We start from the raw sequence: 19,064 nt of genomic DNA, 5'->3' as shown, positions 1-19,064 counted from the left end.
ACGGCTTACTCCAGCCAAATCCGGATGACGCTGGGCCAATTGTGCGCCGCCCTATGGGACCCCCAATCACAGCTGGATGTGATACAGCCTGGATTCGAACCAGGTACTATAGTGACACCTCTTGCACTGAGATGCAGGGCCTTAGACTGTTGCGCAACTCGGGAGCAGTGACTAAACAACAATCTCGGGTAACTCCAAGCAGTTTAGTCACCTCAACTTGCTCAATAACCACATTAAATGAGTCATGTAACGATTATCTCACATCAGCCGCTGTGGTAGCTGACATGTATATTGTTGAGTCATCCGCATACATAGACACGCCGGCTTTAGTGATTCTACCTGGATTATGTCGGAGAGGATTCCATTAAAGAACACCCTCTGTGTTCTGTTAGACAGGTAACTATTTACCCACAATACAGCAGGGGGTGTAAAGCCATAACACATACATTTTTCCAGCAGATCGATAATGTCATAAGCCGCACTGAAGTCTAACAAAACAGCACACACAATATTTGTATTATCAATTTCTCTTAGCCAATCATCAGTCATTTGTGTAAGTGCTGTAATTGTTGAATGTCTTTCCCTATAAATGTGCTGACCAACTGGCAAGCATCTTCACTGACATTTTCAACCTCTCCCTGTCTAAGTCTGTAATACCAACATCTTTCAAGCAGACCACCATAGTCCCTGTGCCCAAGAAGACTAAGGTAACCTGCCTAAATGACTACTGACCCGTAGCACTGCTTTGAAAGGCTGGTCATGGCTCACATCAGCACTATTATCCCAGAAACCCTAGACCCACTCCAATTTGCATACTGCCCCAACAGATCCACAGATAATGCAATCCTTATTGCACTTCACACTGCCCTTTCACACCTGGACAAAAGGAATACCTATGTGAGAATATTATACATTGACTACAGCTCATAGTGCCCTCAAAGCTCATCACTAAGCTACGGACCCTGGGACTAAACACCTCCCTCTGCAACTGGACCCTGGACTTCCTGACGGGCCGCACCCAGGTGGTAAGGGTAGGTAACAACACATCCGCCACACTGATCCTCAACACGGGGGACCCTCAGGGGTGCGTGCTCAGTCCCCTCCTGTACTCCCTGTTCACTCATAACTGCACGGCCAGGCACGACTCCAACACCATTATTACATTTGCCGATGACACAACAGTGGTAGGCCTGATCACCGACAACGATGAGACAGCCTATAGGGAGGAGGTCAGATACCTGACCGTGTGGTGCAAGGACAACTGCCTGTTATGGAAACTGCTCGGCCTCCAACCGCAAGGCACTACAGAGGGTAGTGTGTACGGCCCAGTACATCACCGGGACCAAGCTTCCTGCCAGTCAGGACTTCGATACCAGGCGGTGTCAGAGAAAGGCCCTAAAAATGGTCAAAACTCCAGCCACCCTAGTCATAGACCGTTCTCAGCAAGCGGTACAAGAGCGCCAAGTCTAGGTCCAAGAGGCTTCCAAACAGCTTATAACCCCAAGCCATAACACTCCTAAATATCTAATGAAATGGCTACCCAGACTATTTGCATTGCCCCCCTCCCCCTCTTCTATGCTTCTGATACTCTGTTATTATCTATGCATTATCTATGTCACTTTACTAACTCCCCCTACAGTTGAAGTCAGAAGTTTACAAGTTTACACCTTAGCCAAACACATTTAAACTCTGTTTTTCACAATTCCTGACATTTAATCAGAGTAAAAATTCCCCATTCTTAGGTCAGTTAGGATCACCACTTTATTTTAAGAATGTGAAATGTTAGAATAATAGTAGCGAGAATGATTTATTTCAGCTTTTATTTCTTTCATCACATTCCCAGTGGGTCAGGAGTTTACATACACTCAATTAGTATTTGGTAGCATTGCTTTTAAATTGTTTAACTTGGATCAGACGTTTTGGATAGCCTTCCACAAGCTTCGCACAATAAGTTGGGTGAATTTTGGCCCATTCCACCTGAAAGAGCTGGTGTGATTGAGTCAGGTTTGTAGGCCTCCTTGCTCACACACACTTTTCCAGTTCTGCCCACACATTTTCTGTAGGATTGAGGTCAGGACTTTGTGACGGCCACTCCAATACCTTAACTTTGTTGTCCTTATGCCATTTTTCCACAATTTGGGTCTTCCACTAACTGCGACCAAGCTTTAACTTCCTGACTGATGTCTTGAGATGTTGCTTCAACATATCCACATAATATTCCTCCCTCGTGATGCCATCTATTTTGTGAAGTGCAACAGTCCCTCCTGCAGCAAAGCACCCACACAAATGTATGCTGCCACCCCCGTACTTCACGGTTGGGATGGTGTTCTTCGGCTTGCAAGCCTCCCCTTTTTCCTCCAAACATAACGATGGTCATTATGGCCAAATAGTTGTATTTTTGTTTCATCAGACCAGAGGACATTTCTCTAAAAAGGACGATCTTTGTCCCCCATGTGCAGTTGCAAACCGTAGCCTGGCTTTTTTATGGCGGTTTTGAAGCAGTAGCTTCTTCCTTGCTGAGCGGTCTTTCAGGTTATGTCGATATAGGACTAATTTTACTGTGGATATCGATACTTTTGTACCTGTATCCTCCAGCATCTTCACAAGGTCCTTAGCTGTTGTTCTGAAAGTGAAAGAATCGTGAAACGTGAAATGAACAAAACAGTTCCGTGTGGTACGAACACTGACACGAAAGACAAAGACACACAACTCAAAAGTGAAACCAGGCTACCTAAGTATGATCCTCAATCAGGGACAACGATTGACAGCTGCCTCTGATTGAAAACCATACTAGGCCGAACACAGAAATCCCAAATGATAGAAAAACGAACATAGACAACCCACCCAACTCACACCCTGACCATACTAAAACAAAGATATAATAACAGAGCTAAGGTCAGAACGTGACATGGAGTGTTTGACAAACGAGTTATAATGACTACAACTTAAGGGTATGTAAACTTCCGACTTCAAGTGTGCATGTACACTACCTGTCAAAAGTTTTAGAAAACCTACTCATTCAAGGATTGAACTTTATTTTTTACTATTTTCAACATTGTAGATTATTAGTGAAGTCATAGAAACTATTAATGACACACATTATGTAGTAACCAAAAAATTATGTAAAGAATTACATAACCAAAAAAAAAGTGTTAAACAAATCAAAATGTATGATTGACAGCTTTGCACACTCTTTGGCATTATCTCAACCAGCTTCATGAGGTAGACACCTGGAATGCATTTCAATTAACAGGTGTGCCTTCTTAAAAGGAATTTCTTTCCTTCTTAATGTGTTTGAGCCAAACAGTTGTGTTGTGAATATGTAGGGGTTATACAGAAAATAGCCCTATTTGGTAAAAGACCCAGTCCATATTATGTCAAGAACAGCTCAAATAAGCAAAGAGAAACGACAATCCATCTTTACTTTAAGACATGAAGGTCAGTCAATGCAGAACATTTCTTCAAGTGCAGTCGCAAAAACCATCAAGCGCTATGATGAAACTGGCTCTTAGTTTAGTTTAGTTTATTTTATTTTATTTTTACAGGGACAGTGCACATTAATCAACGTTTCAGTAAAAGTGCCGGTTTTAGCCAGCCGGCTAATTTTCAACCGCAGTCCCTGGGCAGGTTATTAAAAACAATTACAATATAGACAATAGCACCATAGACATAGCAACATAGCAACATAGGACAAGCAAGACATAGCATACAGACAGAGCAACATAGAACAAAAAGCAGCAAGACAAAATTCATAAAAGCAACAAAGTGTTTCCATACCTCACAAGCTACAGACAACATGGAAAGCGGCAACACACAGCTAGGGACCATGTTCACAAATCTGATTGACCTTTAGCCATGTCTTCAAGCATTTTGTGAAAGTGTGATATGTGGTGCAGTTATGTGTGTCTGATGGCAGTGTATTCCAGACATGGGAAGCTCTCACAGAGAATGCAGATTTACTAAAGGTGCTTTTCCTTAGGGGAACTATACAGTCACCTCTCATGGCAGACCTTGTGGATCTGCTGCCATATGTCTGGGTTTTCTGTTTAACAAAAATGTTGAGTGGAGAACCAAATTGAATGAGCTCGAGTAACAATTGATATATGTTCCCCTAAGAATTGTGCAGAGAGTTTGTAGAGTTATATATATATATAAACAAAATGATTTACAGTTGTAATTGCTGACAAAGGTGCTTCCACCAAGTATTAACTCTGGGGTGTGAAGACATACACAATCTCTTTCACTTTGAAAAAGTGCAGCAGGTTGTGTAGATCTGTAGGATTTTTTTATTTTTATGTAATCCCTTTTTAAGTTTAGAATGTGACAAGTGTGAATGCGGTGTGTAGACTTTCACTAGGCACTGAATAAATAACTATATAAATTATAATAAACATTTATCGTTTTCTGTGTGTTTGTGTGCATGTGTACAGGCTTGTCGGAATGGCTTTGTCCAGCATCTGGAGCATCTGCTGTTCTACGGGGCGGACATGAGCGCACAGAACGCCTCAGGGAACACAGCGCTGCACATCTGTGCTCTCTACAACCAGGTGTGTGTGTGTGTGTGTGTGTGTGTGTGTGTGTGTGTGTGTGTGTGTGTGTGTGTGTGTTGTGTGTGTGTGTGTGTGTGTGTGTGTGTGTGTGTGTGTGTGTGTGTGTGTGTGTGTGTGTGTGTGTGTGTGTGTGTGTGTGTGTGTGTGTGTGTGTGTGTGTGTGTGTGTGTGTGTGTGTTCATACAAGTGTAACTGACAATTCTTCTACCTGGTTTGATTGTGTAGGCCTGGAGGTCTCCCTGATGTCTCTCTGTTAACCTGTCCTACTTGTGTTCAAGTCTGTAAGTGTCTGAGTGAATTAACTGAACCCGCCACCACTCGTTACTGACCTTACACACATACACACACACCTCTGCTTCTCGTTCCGTTCATATGAGATGTAAGTAAATCCAGAATTAAATTTCGGTTAACATCATGCTTTTCCACAATTAAGAGAAATTGGAGGAGAGGATCATGAGTAAGGGTGGAGAATGAGTGACAAGGGGTTAAATCTGTTTCTCATTCCCATCACACAGCTCTCCTCCTAGTCTAGACTCAATTAGACCCCAGATTTGTACATGTTCATGAGCTAAATGTATTCTATTTGACATCAAATCTTACGTCATAGCATTTCTTCAATGCATTTGAGTCCTGACCCCTATTGTAACGCTCGTCTGAAAAAGAGGACCAAGGTGCAGCGTGGTACGTGTTCATGATTCTTTATTAAAACTGAACACTGAACCAAAACAACAACATGAACCGAACCAAAACAGTTCTGTCGGGTGCAGACACAAAACAGTAAACAACTACCCACAAAACACAGGTGGGAAAAGGCTGCCTAAGTATTATTCCCAAAAAGAGACAACGATAGACAGCTGTCCCTGATTGAGAACCATACCCGGCCAAAACATAGAAAAACAAAACATAGAAATAAAGAACATAGAATGCCCACCCAAATCACACCCTGACCAAACCAAATAGAGACATCAAAAGGCTCTCTAAGGTCGGGGCGTGACACCTCTCTTGCTTGAAAAGCTTTTCACATCTCAACCCACTTGTTTCTCTACTCTCCCACTATATCCTTATTCAGAATCATCTGACTCAATTAGTGCTATGGCCTAGAATAGAATAGAATAGAATAGAATAGAATAGAATAGAATACAACTTTATTGTCCATCCAGGATGGACATTATTCTTTGGCATCACCTTCCGTTGAAAGGATCACACACACACATACATTCTCACATCACACGCATTTAAACCAGTCAGTCCATCATGTTGCGTCCACTAACAACATAGAGGACATTAATACATTCACTCACATCCGACCGCTGTCCCAACTGCACTGGATAAATACAGTAAGTACGTGTACGGGTAAAATGTATTTTGCATTTAGTAGTCCAACAGCAGGAAGGAACTAATGAATGTTTTTGAACATGTCCTTCTATTATGTCTTGTGTCTCGCCTCCTCTTCCTCTCTCTCTTTCTCTTCATCCCTTTCACATTTGGGGATTTTTCTGCAAACTGTTGAGGCGGAATCCCCACGTCTCCTAATGTTCTGTAGTTTAGTGTCTGTACACACATACAGTGTTCTCCTGGTATTTAAACCTTCAAGTCGTATTATCCTGTGACAGGGCTACAATTAGAGATGGGGGGAGGGTGGAGGCAGAGTGAGAGAGACAGTGAGAGCGAAAGAATACAGGCAGAATGAGAGGGGGGGGGTTTACACGTCATCCATTTCTATTTCCAAATGAGCTTCAATGCAAATGGTGGCTATAAAATGCCAATATGTGGGATTGTTAGTTTGTTGAATGTGTCAAAATATAGAGAACATATTATACACACTACAAATGCCAGAATTTACATCCTTCGTGTTAGTTACTTTGCAAACTGGCATGAGTACAGAATTGATTGTGTGTGTGTGTGTGTTCATGTGTGTGTTTCTGTACACAATACTGTTCATGCATGGTTGAGCACTCTGTGGGCGAGTTGTGCAGCACATTCAGACCCTTTCTCTCTTTCACACTCTTTCTGTTCAACAGCTTTTTTTCATTCCTTCACACAGAATCTCCCTTCATACATGTAGCAGGCACTCTGTTTCTGTCAATATATATTTTATTCTCTCTCTTTCTCGCTCTTTCTCTCTCTCTCTCGCTCTCTCTCTCTCTCTCTCTTACATTCTTGTTCTTAAATGTTGGGGATTCAAATGAGGACGTATATTGCCTTTTTTTCCACTCTACTTGCTTACTGCTAGTTCAAATAATCGAAAACTGGCTTCTGGACTATTGTGGTTACTGTACAAGTGTTCTGTCTTTGTGTCGTAAGGGAAGCATGGGACTAATGGAGATTGATAATTCCCAAGAAATTCAGAGCCACTCCTCAGATTCATGTTCTTCCCTGTTCTTTCCCAGGATAACTGTGCCAGGGTGCTGCTGGTCCGTGGAGCCGACAAAGCGGTGAAGAACTACAACAGCCAGAGTCCCTTCCAGGTGAGACTCGTAATACTTCATCTCATCCAAAACCATTACTGTAGTTCTGACCTACCAGAGCTGTGGGTTTAATCCCTTTATGGGCTACATAGTATATGCTGAAGAAGTTTTCTTATCGGCAGGTAATATCCTGGGTCAGAGATGGCAGTGTGAATGGGACCCTATTGAGAAAAAACACACATTTCAAGTCCAAAGTAACACCAAGGATGCATCTCAATAGTCTGAAGTGGCTTCCTCTACCTAACTCCTCTACTTGGCTCCTCTCCTTTATCTGCATCTGAAAAGCAAGCGCTGAAGGGAATGAGCTGAGTGTCACTAGGTCACGTAGTTGTGTGTGTGACGCAGTTGTAGACATCTTACAAAGTTGCATACGTCCATGGGTTGGCGAGATGTTTTGTCTTGCAGAGATAATTGCTTGAATACAGAAGGCAGTGCAGCTGACACTATTGATTCCAATGAGAGTCCTGCATGAGTCACGTCTGAGTCACAAAGGAGCGTTTTGAAGCAGGCTTTTATGTAAGGCAGTCCTCAGATCCCCGATGGCCCTCCACAGGCACTTCAGTGGCCCTCTTAATGTCTCTGGCTTTCGTCAGTGGGGTTGGTCCCAAAAGTTGAACTTGTCTAATTGTCTCATATTCTTTTCCAATTGCACTGGTTTTGTTATACTTGAAATATCTAGAGGAGACAAGGAGAAGACACAAGCAGAGGGTTAGAACATGGTGCTCCCAATACCATGGTTGTGGGTACAATTCCCGTATGGGCCCCAGAAACTGAATATAGGTGTCTCTATCAAAGTTGACCAATTAATTGATCAAGTAATGTCACTTATTAAGGCAGAGTTCAATGGAGTGAAAATATGCGATAGTGTCTGTCTCCGCTGCTCTGCCTGTGTATCTGTAGCTAAAAATAGAGTCCCAGCAGCACAATGAGATCATCAATTAGAGCTCTGCTGAGTTGCTCAAAATCCCTCTCCCTCCGCTGTTGGCCCAGACTCTGGGTGTAGGTGTTTCACAAGATTCTTCTATTCAGCGTTTGCCTATTTCAACCTCTCTCTCTTGCTCTCCCTCCCTTGTCTTTCCTTTCTCCCATTTATTTTTCCATTCTCTCTCTCTCTCTCTCTCTCTCTCTCTCTCTCTCTCTCTCTCTCTCTCTCTCTCTCTCTCTCTCTCTCTCTCTCTCTCTCTCTCTCTCTCTCTCTCTCTCTCTCTCTCTCTCTCGCTCTCTTTCATTCTGTCACCTGTGGCAATGAGTCCGTTTCTTTCACCGTGTTGCATTCAGATGAGACTGGAATTCAAGCTGGCACACACTGGTTGAATCAACTTTGTTTCCATGTCATTTCGTGTAAATTACGTTGAACTGTCTGTGCCCAGTGGGAAGTGAACTAATTAACTGGAATGAGAAACATGCAGAAGTATTCAACTCTATACTGAAGCTCCAATCGCTATCTGTCTCTCAGCGAAAGTCTACCCCTTTAGCCCAGGGTATGGGATGATGTTTATCAGTTTTGAGAAACTCATGATGAGAAGTAAGAACATGCAAATTCAAGAACAACGGGAAGGGAAAGAGAGTATTTCTGCTGTCTGTCTCTGTATCTCTAACAATTCCTCATTTCCCCTCCCCTTTACAATCTCCTCCTCTCTTCTCCATCTTCCCTACTCGCATTCTCATATGTGCCTGGCCCTTTAAGGATTCTCCCTGGTCTTGAATCAGAATTAATTTCCTCCCTGAGTAGTTGGATATAGCTTCAGGCACAATTCTCAACCCATTCCTCCTCGCCTACCACCTTCTCTTCCTCCTCCTCCTCCTCCTCCTCTCATCCACCACCATAGACCACAGTGTCTTCATGGAAACAAGGGGTCATGCCCAGCATTCCGATGCATTGGGAACATGAAGGCATGAAGGAGTGAAGGAGGGGGTGGCAATGAAGGCGTCAGTGGGGTGTTTTCCCCTGTACAAGCCTGTGCTCGACACTACGGCCTTGTGGGTTCGATGCGGCCTTTAGGCTTTAAATCGCACTGCAGCTATACAAAAAAAAGGGTTCAAAAAGGGTTCTGCAGTTGTCCCCATAGGAGAACCCTTTTTTGGTTCCTGGTAGAACTCTTTTGGGTTCCAGGTAGAACTATTTTGAGTGACATGTGGAATGGAACCCAAAAGGGGTTCTTCAAAGGGTTCTCTTATGGGGACAGCCGAAGAACAATTTTTTTCTAAGACGGTTAACAATAACGTATCCGGGCAGAAAGTAAACGTTCTACTTTCCCCTCTCTCCCTCGGTGACATGAATAAGTACTTTTCATATTTTCAGAACCCAACACGTCACACGGGGCTAGTGAAAGGGTCCTTCTTCCGTTCGTGCCATGCAAATCAAGATGCTAGAGCTGACCCACTAGCTACCACACTCTGTCTCTCTCTCTCTCTCTCATATGTAGGTAGCATGGCCTCTCAAGCATTTCTCGCAACATATCCCTATATCCCTCTCTCTAGCGACCCCTTTGCTTGCTCTCTCATCACTCTCTTGCTCCCTCTGCTCACTTCCTTTCTCCCACATGCTATCTTCCACCACTGCTCTCTCTCTCACCATCTTTCACTCATTTGATGGTGGGTGTAGGTGACTGTGGGCATGTGTGTACGCACATTGGTATGCACGTGTGTGTGTACGTGTGTGTTCCGGTCATGCTAAAAGGTCAGGATTCTTAACAGGCTGCAGATGGTTAAATCCAGATAGGAATTTAGCAGAATCATGTCCGAATTGCTACACAGACACACACAATGAATTGTTTGAATTTGTAGAGCAATGTAAAGGTTGTTTTGCGGACATGAAATGCGGCCCTCAAATTGCAGCCCCCCCCTCTCTCTCTCTCTCCCTCTCGCAGGTAGCCATCATCGCAGGGAACTTTGAACTGGCTGAACTGGTCAAGAACCACAAAGAGACAGATATAGGTGAGTAACCATGGTTACCCTCCTCTTTTCCACCTCCCCTCCCACTTTTCTCTGTCTGAAATTGATATGTTTTTGGATAATAGGTTGTTGATCTTTTCTTGTCGTATACTGTATGTGTGTGTGTGTGTGTCTGCCCTTCTGCAAGTGTGTTCGCCGTCATGCATGTGTGAGTGTGTGTTTGTGCGTGCATTTGCATGTTTGTGTGTGGGTGCAAGAGAACCATGACAGGATTTGTCATTCAGTCCCCCCTCGTGGGATTACCCTATCACACTGGGGAATCCAGGATCCCTCAGGTGGCATATGAGAGCAGGGTTAGGGAGGGATAGAATGACTCTCTACTAAATCCCGCCGGGGAAAAAATGGTTCCCTTCTCCCAAAGGAATTTAAAAACAGATTTCTTCTTTCTCGTTTTTCTCTGTGGGTTTATCTGCCGTGCACCCCATACCCCCCGCTGACCGACAACGGCATCATCTTTTTTAATTAAACTATTTCACATGGAGGGAAAAAAGGTTAAGCGGGAGGGATTACCATCCCCAGACAAATTAAATAAAAATGAAATAAATAAATAGAAAAAGAGTGAACAGATAAATAAATAAAATAATCTAAAGATGTAATCCACAATTGTTTCCCCCCCTGAGCAAGATTCCCCAGGCCTCACAGCTGCAGCGAGGGCTAGATGAAACGCAGCGCTGCAGGATTACCCCGCGTCTCTCACATCTGCCGCCGTCCCCGCTCCCCCTTCTCGGGCCACCCATCCTGCTCCCCACGTTCAGCATGAACCTTCTCACACCGGGACGCCGTCGCACCTCAACTCCGGTGGGGCCGTGAGAGCATACCGTGCCCGAACTCCGCCATAGAACATTAGCCGTTGCTAATGGAACGAAAAGGCCGGGATAACTGTCCTCTGTTATACAGTCCTTGTTGCTTTTCCGTTGTCTCCCTCTCTTTCTATCTCTACCTTTCGGCTCACTGTCAGCCGTGCCTCACTCAGTCTGTAATGGGATATTTTCTTTGCTGGATTATCGGCCATGGGTTCTGCATGTTGCAAATCAGAGAAAGGTGGGTGCTCTGAAGCTCAAACACCATTCTCCTACCTCCTCTACCCTCTTCCCTGCCATTTCTAGTCCCCTTCTCGGCCCGCTCCGTGTGGGTGGTCAGCTTGCTATGTTGGGATACAGGTAGAATTATCTGTCCTGCGTGAGCTGAGGCACTGCCCTGGCATGGGTACAGAATTGATTGTGTGTGTGTGCCTATACAGTATTTAGAATGTGCACTGAAGAGCAATAGCCCAAGAAGAGTAATAAGTGAGTAGAGCTATGTGTCATTAAGACTCACATACCTTCTCTCCCTCTCCCTACATCCTTCTCGCTCCCTTGTTCACAGATATGTCAGTCGGTATGTTATAGTCGGTCTCTTTCTTTGTGTTGGAGTTGGATTAGAAAATAGGCATACATTTAATCCTGTACAAGAGAGCACAGAGCAGTTCAGCTAACCCTGACACTGCCTAGCCTGTCTTGTAACCCAACTCAAGGAGCTCATGAATCAGTGTATTATTGAATTACTAACATGGTATGCCCCAACACTCATTCAATTAACTAGTCTGTTATTCAATCTCTGTATTATACCCATAGGAGAGACCAGAGAGTCAGACCAAAGCAATAGAAACAGGTTGGATAGATTATGGTGGATGGGTTATATTGCCATATAATGTGTGTTTAGGTTCTTCGACTGGGTTAGCGAAGTGAATAATATAGTGACAGGATATTGTAGCGGTTTCGGCGCAAAGATCTTTGTAAGGCAGGATTTACACATACAAACACACACCACCAGTCCAAGTGAAGGGTTAAACCGGTTTATTACGATCAGGTTTCGGCAGTGTTCCTTATATACAAAACAAACAGACTAAACACTTTGTCACCAGTGGCAGGTCCTCCGATCTTGGTCGTTGGGGGGGGGGTTCAATTCTTGCTGAAATCATAAGTTCCTTTCTTCCATTAGACCTCCTTCTCCACCGTACATTCTGGCTGTTCTGCTGCAGTCTAGAAGTTTTCCCCTGAACTGTCCATGGTCCTGCCTCTGGGGATTACTTCACATTGCTGTCCGTAGTCCTGGCAGCCAGAAAACAAAGAAAACTCGCAGGCACATAGTGTCCATCCACCACACAACCCTTGAAACCGCTACAATATGAATAATAAAGTGGATGAATTATAGATGGATAGAGCAGAAATGATGCTCCTCGAAGGACGAGGCGTCATTCTTTAGCTCAGCCTATAGAGAGAATTCCCAAATGTGTGTGTCTGTGCGTGTGTGTGTGTGTGTGTGTGTGTGTGTGTGTGTGTGTATGTGTGTGACCTACATCCATAGTAATGACACAGATAATGGTGGGAGTAATGAGAATAGCATTGGGATGTGTGTAATGTAGTCATAGAGGCTTAGGAATATCCACATGTTCTGTACAAGACATAAACTCACAGAACCTAAATCTGAGTGAAGCGTCAAAAACCATAAATGTGTGTCATGCGTGTGATAGTGTGTTCATTTGCACGTGTGCATGTGAGTCTCGTAGTGTTCATCTCTTTGAGTCAGCTGACTCTTGCTCCTCGCGAAAGCAACACACTCCGAACCAGCAACCAGGTTACCAAGGCATCAGGGCTTGTGTGCTAATCATTAAAAGACTATGGCATCTGGCTGATTCTCCAAATGGTAAGATCAATTTGGGCAGAGGTACAATTGGAGATAAAGGAGATAGGGGTGGTGGAGAGATGTTGTAGAAAAATAAGTATTACCCCTTTCCAACTATACTAACAGGAATCAAGCAGACCCAGGTGCAGACACGTCGAATAAACAACGGTTTAATGGTCCAAGGGGCAGGCAAGAAACAGGTCCAGGCAGGCAGGGGTCAATAATCCAGAGATGTAGCATGTGCACAGGTCAGCAGGCAGGCTCAGGGTCAGCGGCAGGCAGAGTGGTCAGGCAGGCGGGTACAGAGACGGGACAGGCCAGGGTCAAAAACCAGGAGGGCGAGAAAAAGAGAGGCTGGGGAAACAATGGAGCTGGCAGGACAAACGCTGGCAAGCTTGACAAACAAGACGAACTGGCAACAGACAAACATAGAACACAAGTATATAATACACCGGGGATAATGGGGAAGATGGGCGAAACCTGGAGGGGTTGGAGACAATCAGAAAGACGGGTTTAACAGATCAAGGTGTGACAAATACTGTAGATGGTGATAGGGAGGTGACATAAGTACTGTAGCGATAGAGAGGGATCTAGTGGAAAGATACTAGTATAGAATAGGACTTTATTGTCCCTTTTCACAGAAATTCGTATTTTTACTGATACAGTACTCCTGGGCCAGAAAATCCAAAGGTAGCTAGTTTGAATCCATGAGCTGACAAGGTGAAAAATCTGCCCATGTGCCCTTGAGCAAGGCTCCAGGGTCGCTGGATAATGAGCATCCTGGATGTGACCTCACTCTCCGAGGGTTTCTCAGGGAGAGTTGGCATATGCCAGAAACACATTTAGCACAAAGTTATCCATATCCTCATATCTATCTCACACAGCAACATGGTCAGCCACAGAGCAGCACTCCAGGAGAAGTTTAGCAGAGATTGGTGGCAAATAAAGATGGTGAGGGGTATATGTAGATCGAGGGGGTAGTAAGTAGAGCTAGGAAGGGGGTTAAATTGAGATAGAAGTTAGTGTGCAATGTGTCCAATCGATCAGTGCTTTAGTAACTAGGCGCGAGTGAACGTGTCCAGACACTCTGCTTTGGTAGATAGGCTAGTAAATCTGTTTCTTAAATCCAGCCAGTTTTTTCACATTCTGCCGGTAAGCCTCTCTAAGAATGATTGGCAGATGTGTGTGTTAGACCTCACGCTACAAGAGTGTGATAATCCGCCATGGTGGCCAAATCAAACACACAGATACACAATGTGTGCTTCATACACACACATGCACACAGAGACACGTGCACGCACACACACACACACACACACACACTCAACACACTCCTTAGCACACAAATGGCCATCCCAACAAACACTCAACTAAACACACACACAACCAAACACCCACTCAACCAATGCTCAGCGGCAACATGGCATACTCATGCAGGGCCAATTTAATAATGCACTTTATATCAGTTCAAAGGAGTCTTGTGTCTCCTCCTTAGTGACTATGGTAATGCATTCTTGTCTTAATGTCACTGACTAGCTAATCCAGTCTCCCTAATTAAAGAACAAACACAGCCTGCGTGGCTCTGAGTAGCTGGTGACACCGTTCACCGCTGCCTGTTCTACACAGCTTTTGATGAAACAGCCAGAGACCGCCCTATAGTAATGGGATTTACAGGAGACTAAAAACAGGCAGCCGCAGGAAGATGATAGGAAGTGGGGAGCTAACTTCCTGCTGTTGAGCGGAAGGTTGAGAAGTATATTGCGTGTCCTAGTTTGCTGTAGTGGAACACGTGTGTTGTGGTGGGTGTGGTTTACCCATTCACTTTTCCCGGGATAAATAATTGCAAATTATAATAAATCATTTATATGATCAGCGTAACATGAAATGGAACTGTTAAATTATTTGCAATGTCTCAATCTGTCTTAATACGGCCTTCTCTGCTTTGGACTAAAGTAAATGGCGGCAGAAGAAATGGAAGCAGTTTTACGGACGCCCAATCAATGTGGGGGGTTTTTGCTTTATTTGTAACTTATTTTGTACATGTCACGCCTTGGTCATTGTATTTTGTGTTTTCGTTATATATTTGGTCAGGCCAGGGTGTGACATGGGTTTATGTTGTTGTATTTTCGTATTTGGGGTTTGTAGTATTTGGGATCGCGGCTGATTAGGGGTGTTGTATAGGCTTGGCTGCCTGAGGCGGTTCTCAATCAGAGTCAGGTGATTCGCGTTTGTCTCTGATTGGGAACCGTATTTAGGTAGCCTGGTTTCGCTTTGTATTTTGTGGGTGATTGTTCCTGTCTCTGTGTAGTGTTCACCAGATAGGCTGTAATAGGTTTCTCGTTCCGTTTGTTGTTTTTGTATATGTATATGTTATTTCATGTTACGCTCTTCATTCATTAAAGTCATGAGTAACTACCACGCTGCATTTCGGTACAGTACATAATGTTTCTGCAACCGTATCTTACTGCAGAAAAGAGCTTCTGGATATCAGGACAGTGATCACTCAACTCGGATTAGACAAAGATTTTTTCTTCAACAAGCAAGACGCACAAGACATTCTCCAATTACCCGACAGGACCAACATCCCCGTTATTTGCAAGAGGAAGCGACGCAGGTACAATGAGCCGGATGCCTGGTCAGGACCCGGGAAAAAAGGCGAGTGGGAAAGCTGCCGTTTACCATCAATACTACTCGCCAAATATCCTACCAACGGGACCTGAAAAACTGTAATATCCTATGTTTCACGGACTCGTGGATGAATGACGACATGGATATTCAGCTAGCGGGATATACGCTGCACCGGTAAGATAGAACAGCACAGGGGGGGGGTCTGTGCATATTTGTAAACAACAGCTGGTGCACAAAATCTAAGGAAGTGTCTGGATTTTGCTCGCCCGAAGTAGAGAATACTATGATAAATTGCAGGCCACACTACTTGCCTAGAGAGTTTTCAGCTATACTTTTCGTGGCTGTTTATTTACCACCACAGGCAAATGCTGGCACTAAGACCTCACTCAGTCAGCTGTATAAGGAAATAAGCAAACAGGAAACCACTCACCCAGAGGCGGTGCTCCTAGTGGCCGGAGACTTTACTGCAGGGAAACTTAAATCAGTTCTACCAAATTTCCAACAACAAGTTAAATGTGCAAAAAAAATGTAAATCATCTGTACTCCACACACATAGACGCATGCAAAGCTCTCCCTCGCCCTCCATTTGGTAAATCCAACCACAACTTTTTCCTCCTGAGTCCTGCTTACAAGCAAAAAAATAAAGCAGGAAGCACCAGTGACTCGGTCTATAAAAAAGTGGTCAGATGAAGCAGATGCTAAGCTACAGGACTGTTTTGCTATCACAGACTGGAACATGTTCCGGGATTCTTCCACTGGCATTGAGGAGTACACCACATCAGTCACTGAATTTATCAATAAGTGCATTGAGGACGCCGTCCCCACAGTGACTGTACGCACATACCCCAACCAGAACCCATGGAATACAGGCAACATTCACACTGAGCTAAAGGGTAGAGCTGCCGCTTTCAAGGTGCGGGACTCAAACCCGGAAGCTTACAATAAATCCTGCTATGCTTTGCGGCGAACCATCAAACAGGCAAAGCGTCAATACAGGGCTAAGATTGAATCAGACGACACCGGCTCCGACACTTGTCTTATAAGGCAGGGCTTGCAAACTATTACAGATTACAAAGGGAAGCACAGCCACGAGCTGCCCAGTGACAGAAGCCTACCAGACGAGCTAAATCACTTCTATGCTTGCTTCGAGGCAAGCATCACTGAGGCATGCATGAGAGCATCAGCTGTTCCGGACGACTGTGTGATCACGCTCTCCGTACCCGACATGATTAAGACCTTTAAACAGGTCAACATACACGAGGCTGCGGGGCCAGACGGATAACCAGGATGTGTGCTCCGGGCATGTGCTGACCAACTGGCATGTGTCTTCACTGACATTTTCAACATGTCCCTGATTGAGTCTGTAATGCCAACATGCCAACAGGCCACCATAGTCCCTGTGCCCAAGAACACAAAGGCAAATTGCCTAAATGACTAAAGACCATTAGCACTCACGTCTGTAGCCATGAATTGCTTTGAAAGGTTAGTAATGGCTCACATCAACACCATTATCCCAGAAATCCTAGACCCACTCCAATTTGCATACCACCCAAACAGATCCACAGATAATGCAATCTCTATTGCACTCCACACTGAGCTCACCAGGGGTGCATGCTCAGTCCCCTCCTGTACTCCCTGTTCACCCACGACTGCATGGTAGGCACGACTCCAACACCATCATTAAGTTTGAGGACGACACAACAGTGGTAGGCCTGATCACGACAACAACGAGACAGCCTATAGGGAGGAGGTCAGAGACCTGGCCGTGTGGTGCCAGAATAACAACATATCCCTCAACGTAACCAAGACTAAGGAGATGATTGTGGACTACAGGAAAAGGAGGACTGAGCACGTCCCCATTCTCACCGACGGGGCTGTATTAGAGCAGGTTGAGAGCTTCAAGTTCCTTGGTGTCCACATCAACAACAAACTAGAATGGTCCAAACACAACACAAAGCCTATTCCCCACCAGGAAACTAAAAAGATTTGGCATGGGTCCTGAGATCCTCAAAAAGTTCTACAGCTGCAACATCAAGAGCATCCTGACTGGTTGCATCACTGCCTGGTACGACATTTGCTCGGCCTCTGACCGCAATGCACTACAGAGGGTAGTGCGTACGGCCAAGTACATCACTGGGGCTAAGCTGCCTGCCATCCAGGACCTATACACCAGGCGGTGTCAGAGGAAGGCCCTAAAAATTGTCAAAGACCCCAGCCACCCTAGTCATAGACTGTTCTCACTACTACCGCATGGCAAGCGGTACCGGAGTGCCAAGTCTAGGACAAAAAGGCTTCTCAACGGGATATGTTGGGATATGTACAGTCGTGGCCACAAGTTTTGAGAATGACACAAATATTAATTTTCACAAAGTCTGCTGCCTCAGTTTGTATGATGGGAATTTGCATATACTCCAGAATGTTATGAAGAGTGATCAGATTAATTGCAATTAATCGCAACGTCCCTCTTTGCCATGCAAATGAATTGAATCCCAAAAAAAACATTTCCACTGCATTTCAGCCTTGCCACAAAAGGACCAGCTGATATCATGTCAGTGATTCTCTCGTTAACACGGGTGTGAGTGTTGACGAGGACAAGGCCGGAGATCACTCTGTCATGCTGATTGAGTTTGAATAACAGACTTCAAAATGCTTAAAAATGAGGGTGGTGCTTGGAATCATTGTTCTTCCTCTGTCAACCATGGTTACCTGCAAGGAAACACATGTCGTCATCATTGCTTTGCACAAAAAGGGCTTCACAGGCAAGGATATTGCTGCCAGTAAGATTGCACCTAAATCAACCATTTATCGGATCATCAAGAACTTCAAGGAGAGCGGTTCAATTGTTGTGAAGAAGGCTTCAGGGCACCCAAGAAAGTTCAGCAAGCACCAGGACCAGCTCCTAAAGTTGATTCATCTGCAGGATTGGGGCACCACCAGTACAGAGCTTGCTCAGGAATGGCAGCAGGCAGGTTTGAGTGCATCTGCACGCTCAGTGAGGCAAAGACTTTTGGAGGATGGCCTGGTGTTAAGAAGGGCAGCAAAGAAGCCACTTCTCTCCAGGAATAACATCAGGGACAGACTGATATTCTGCAAAAGGTCCAGGGATTGGACTACTGAGGACTGGGATAAAGTAATTTTCTCTGATGAATCCCATTTCCAATTGTTTGGGGCATACGTAAAAAACCTTGTCCGGAGAAGACAAGTTGAGCGCTACCATCAGTCCTATGTCATGCCAACAGTAAAGTATCCTGAGACCATTCAAGTGTGGGGTTGCTTCTCAGCCAAGGGAGTGGGCTCACTCACAATTGTGCCTAAGAACACAGCCATGAATAAAGAATGGTACCAACACATCTTCCAAGAGCAACTTCTCCCAACCGTCCAGCAACAGTTTGGTGATAGACAATGCCTTTTCCAGCATGATGGAGCACCTTGCCACGAGGCAAAGGTGATAACTAAGTGGCTCGTGGAACAAAACATCGATATTTTGGGTCCATGGCCAGGAAACTCCCCAGACCTTAATCCCTTAATACCTTAATTGAGAACTTGTGGTCAATCCTCAAGAGGCGGGTGGACAAACAAAAAGCCACAAATTCTGACAAACTCCAAGCATTGATTATGCAAGAATGGGCTGCCATCAGTCAGGATGTGGCCCATAAGTTAATTGACAGCATGCCAGGGCGGATTGCAGAGGTCTTGAAAAAGAAGGTTCATCACTGCAAATATTGACTCTTTGCATCAACTTCGTGTAATTGTCAATCAAAGCCTTTGACACTTGAAATGCTTGTAATTATACTTCACT

General features: G+C 44.6%; 1 protein-coding gene across 2 annotated transcripts in view; it reads left to right on the top strand.

Annotated features, from left to right (window-relative positions):
• The window catches only part of LOC118402907 (SH3 and multiple ankyrin repeat domains protein 2-like), a 251,879-nt gene that overhangs the window by 118,369 nt on the left and 114,446 nt on the right, over positions 1–19,064 (top strand). For both annotated transcript variants that reach the window (XM_052478931.1, XM_052478928.1), the window contains exons 8-10: positions 4,431–4,547; positions 6,941–7,018; positions 9,889–9,955. In XM_052478931.1, coding sequence (XP_052334891.1) covers positions 4,431–4,547; positions 6,941–7,018; positions 9,889–9,955 — 262 coding nt within the window. The remainder of the gene's footprint in view (positions 1–4,430; positions 4,548–6,940; positions 7,019–9,888; positions 9,956–19,064) is intronic.

Source organism: Oncorhynchus keta, chromosome 2, assembly GCF_023373465.1.
Source record: "Oncorhynchus keta strain PuntledgeMale-10-30-2019 chromosome 2, Oket_V2, whole genome shotgun sequence".
In the NCBI taxonomy this organism is placed as follows: domain Eukaryota; kingdom Metazoa; phylum Chordata; class Actinopteri; order Salmoniformes; family Salmonidae; genus Oncorhynchus; species Oncorhynchus keta.
The sequence above is the reverse complement of the archived record's forward strand: the minus strand, read 5'-3'. Positions and strand labels throughout refer to the sequence as shown.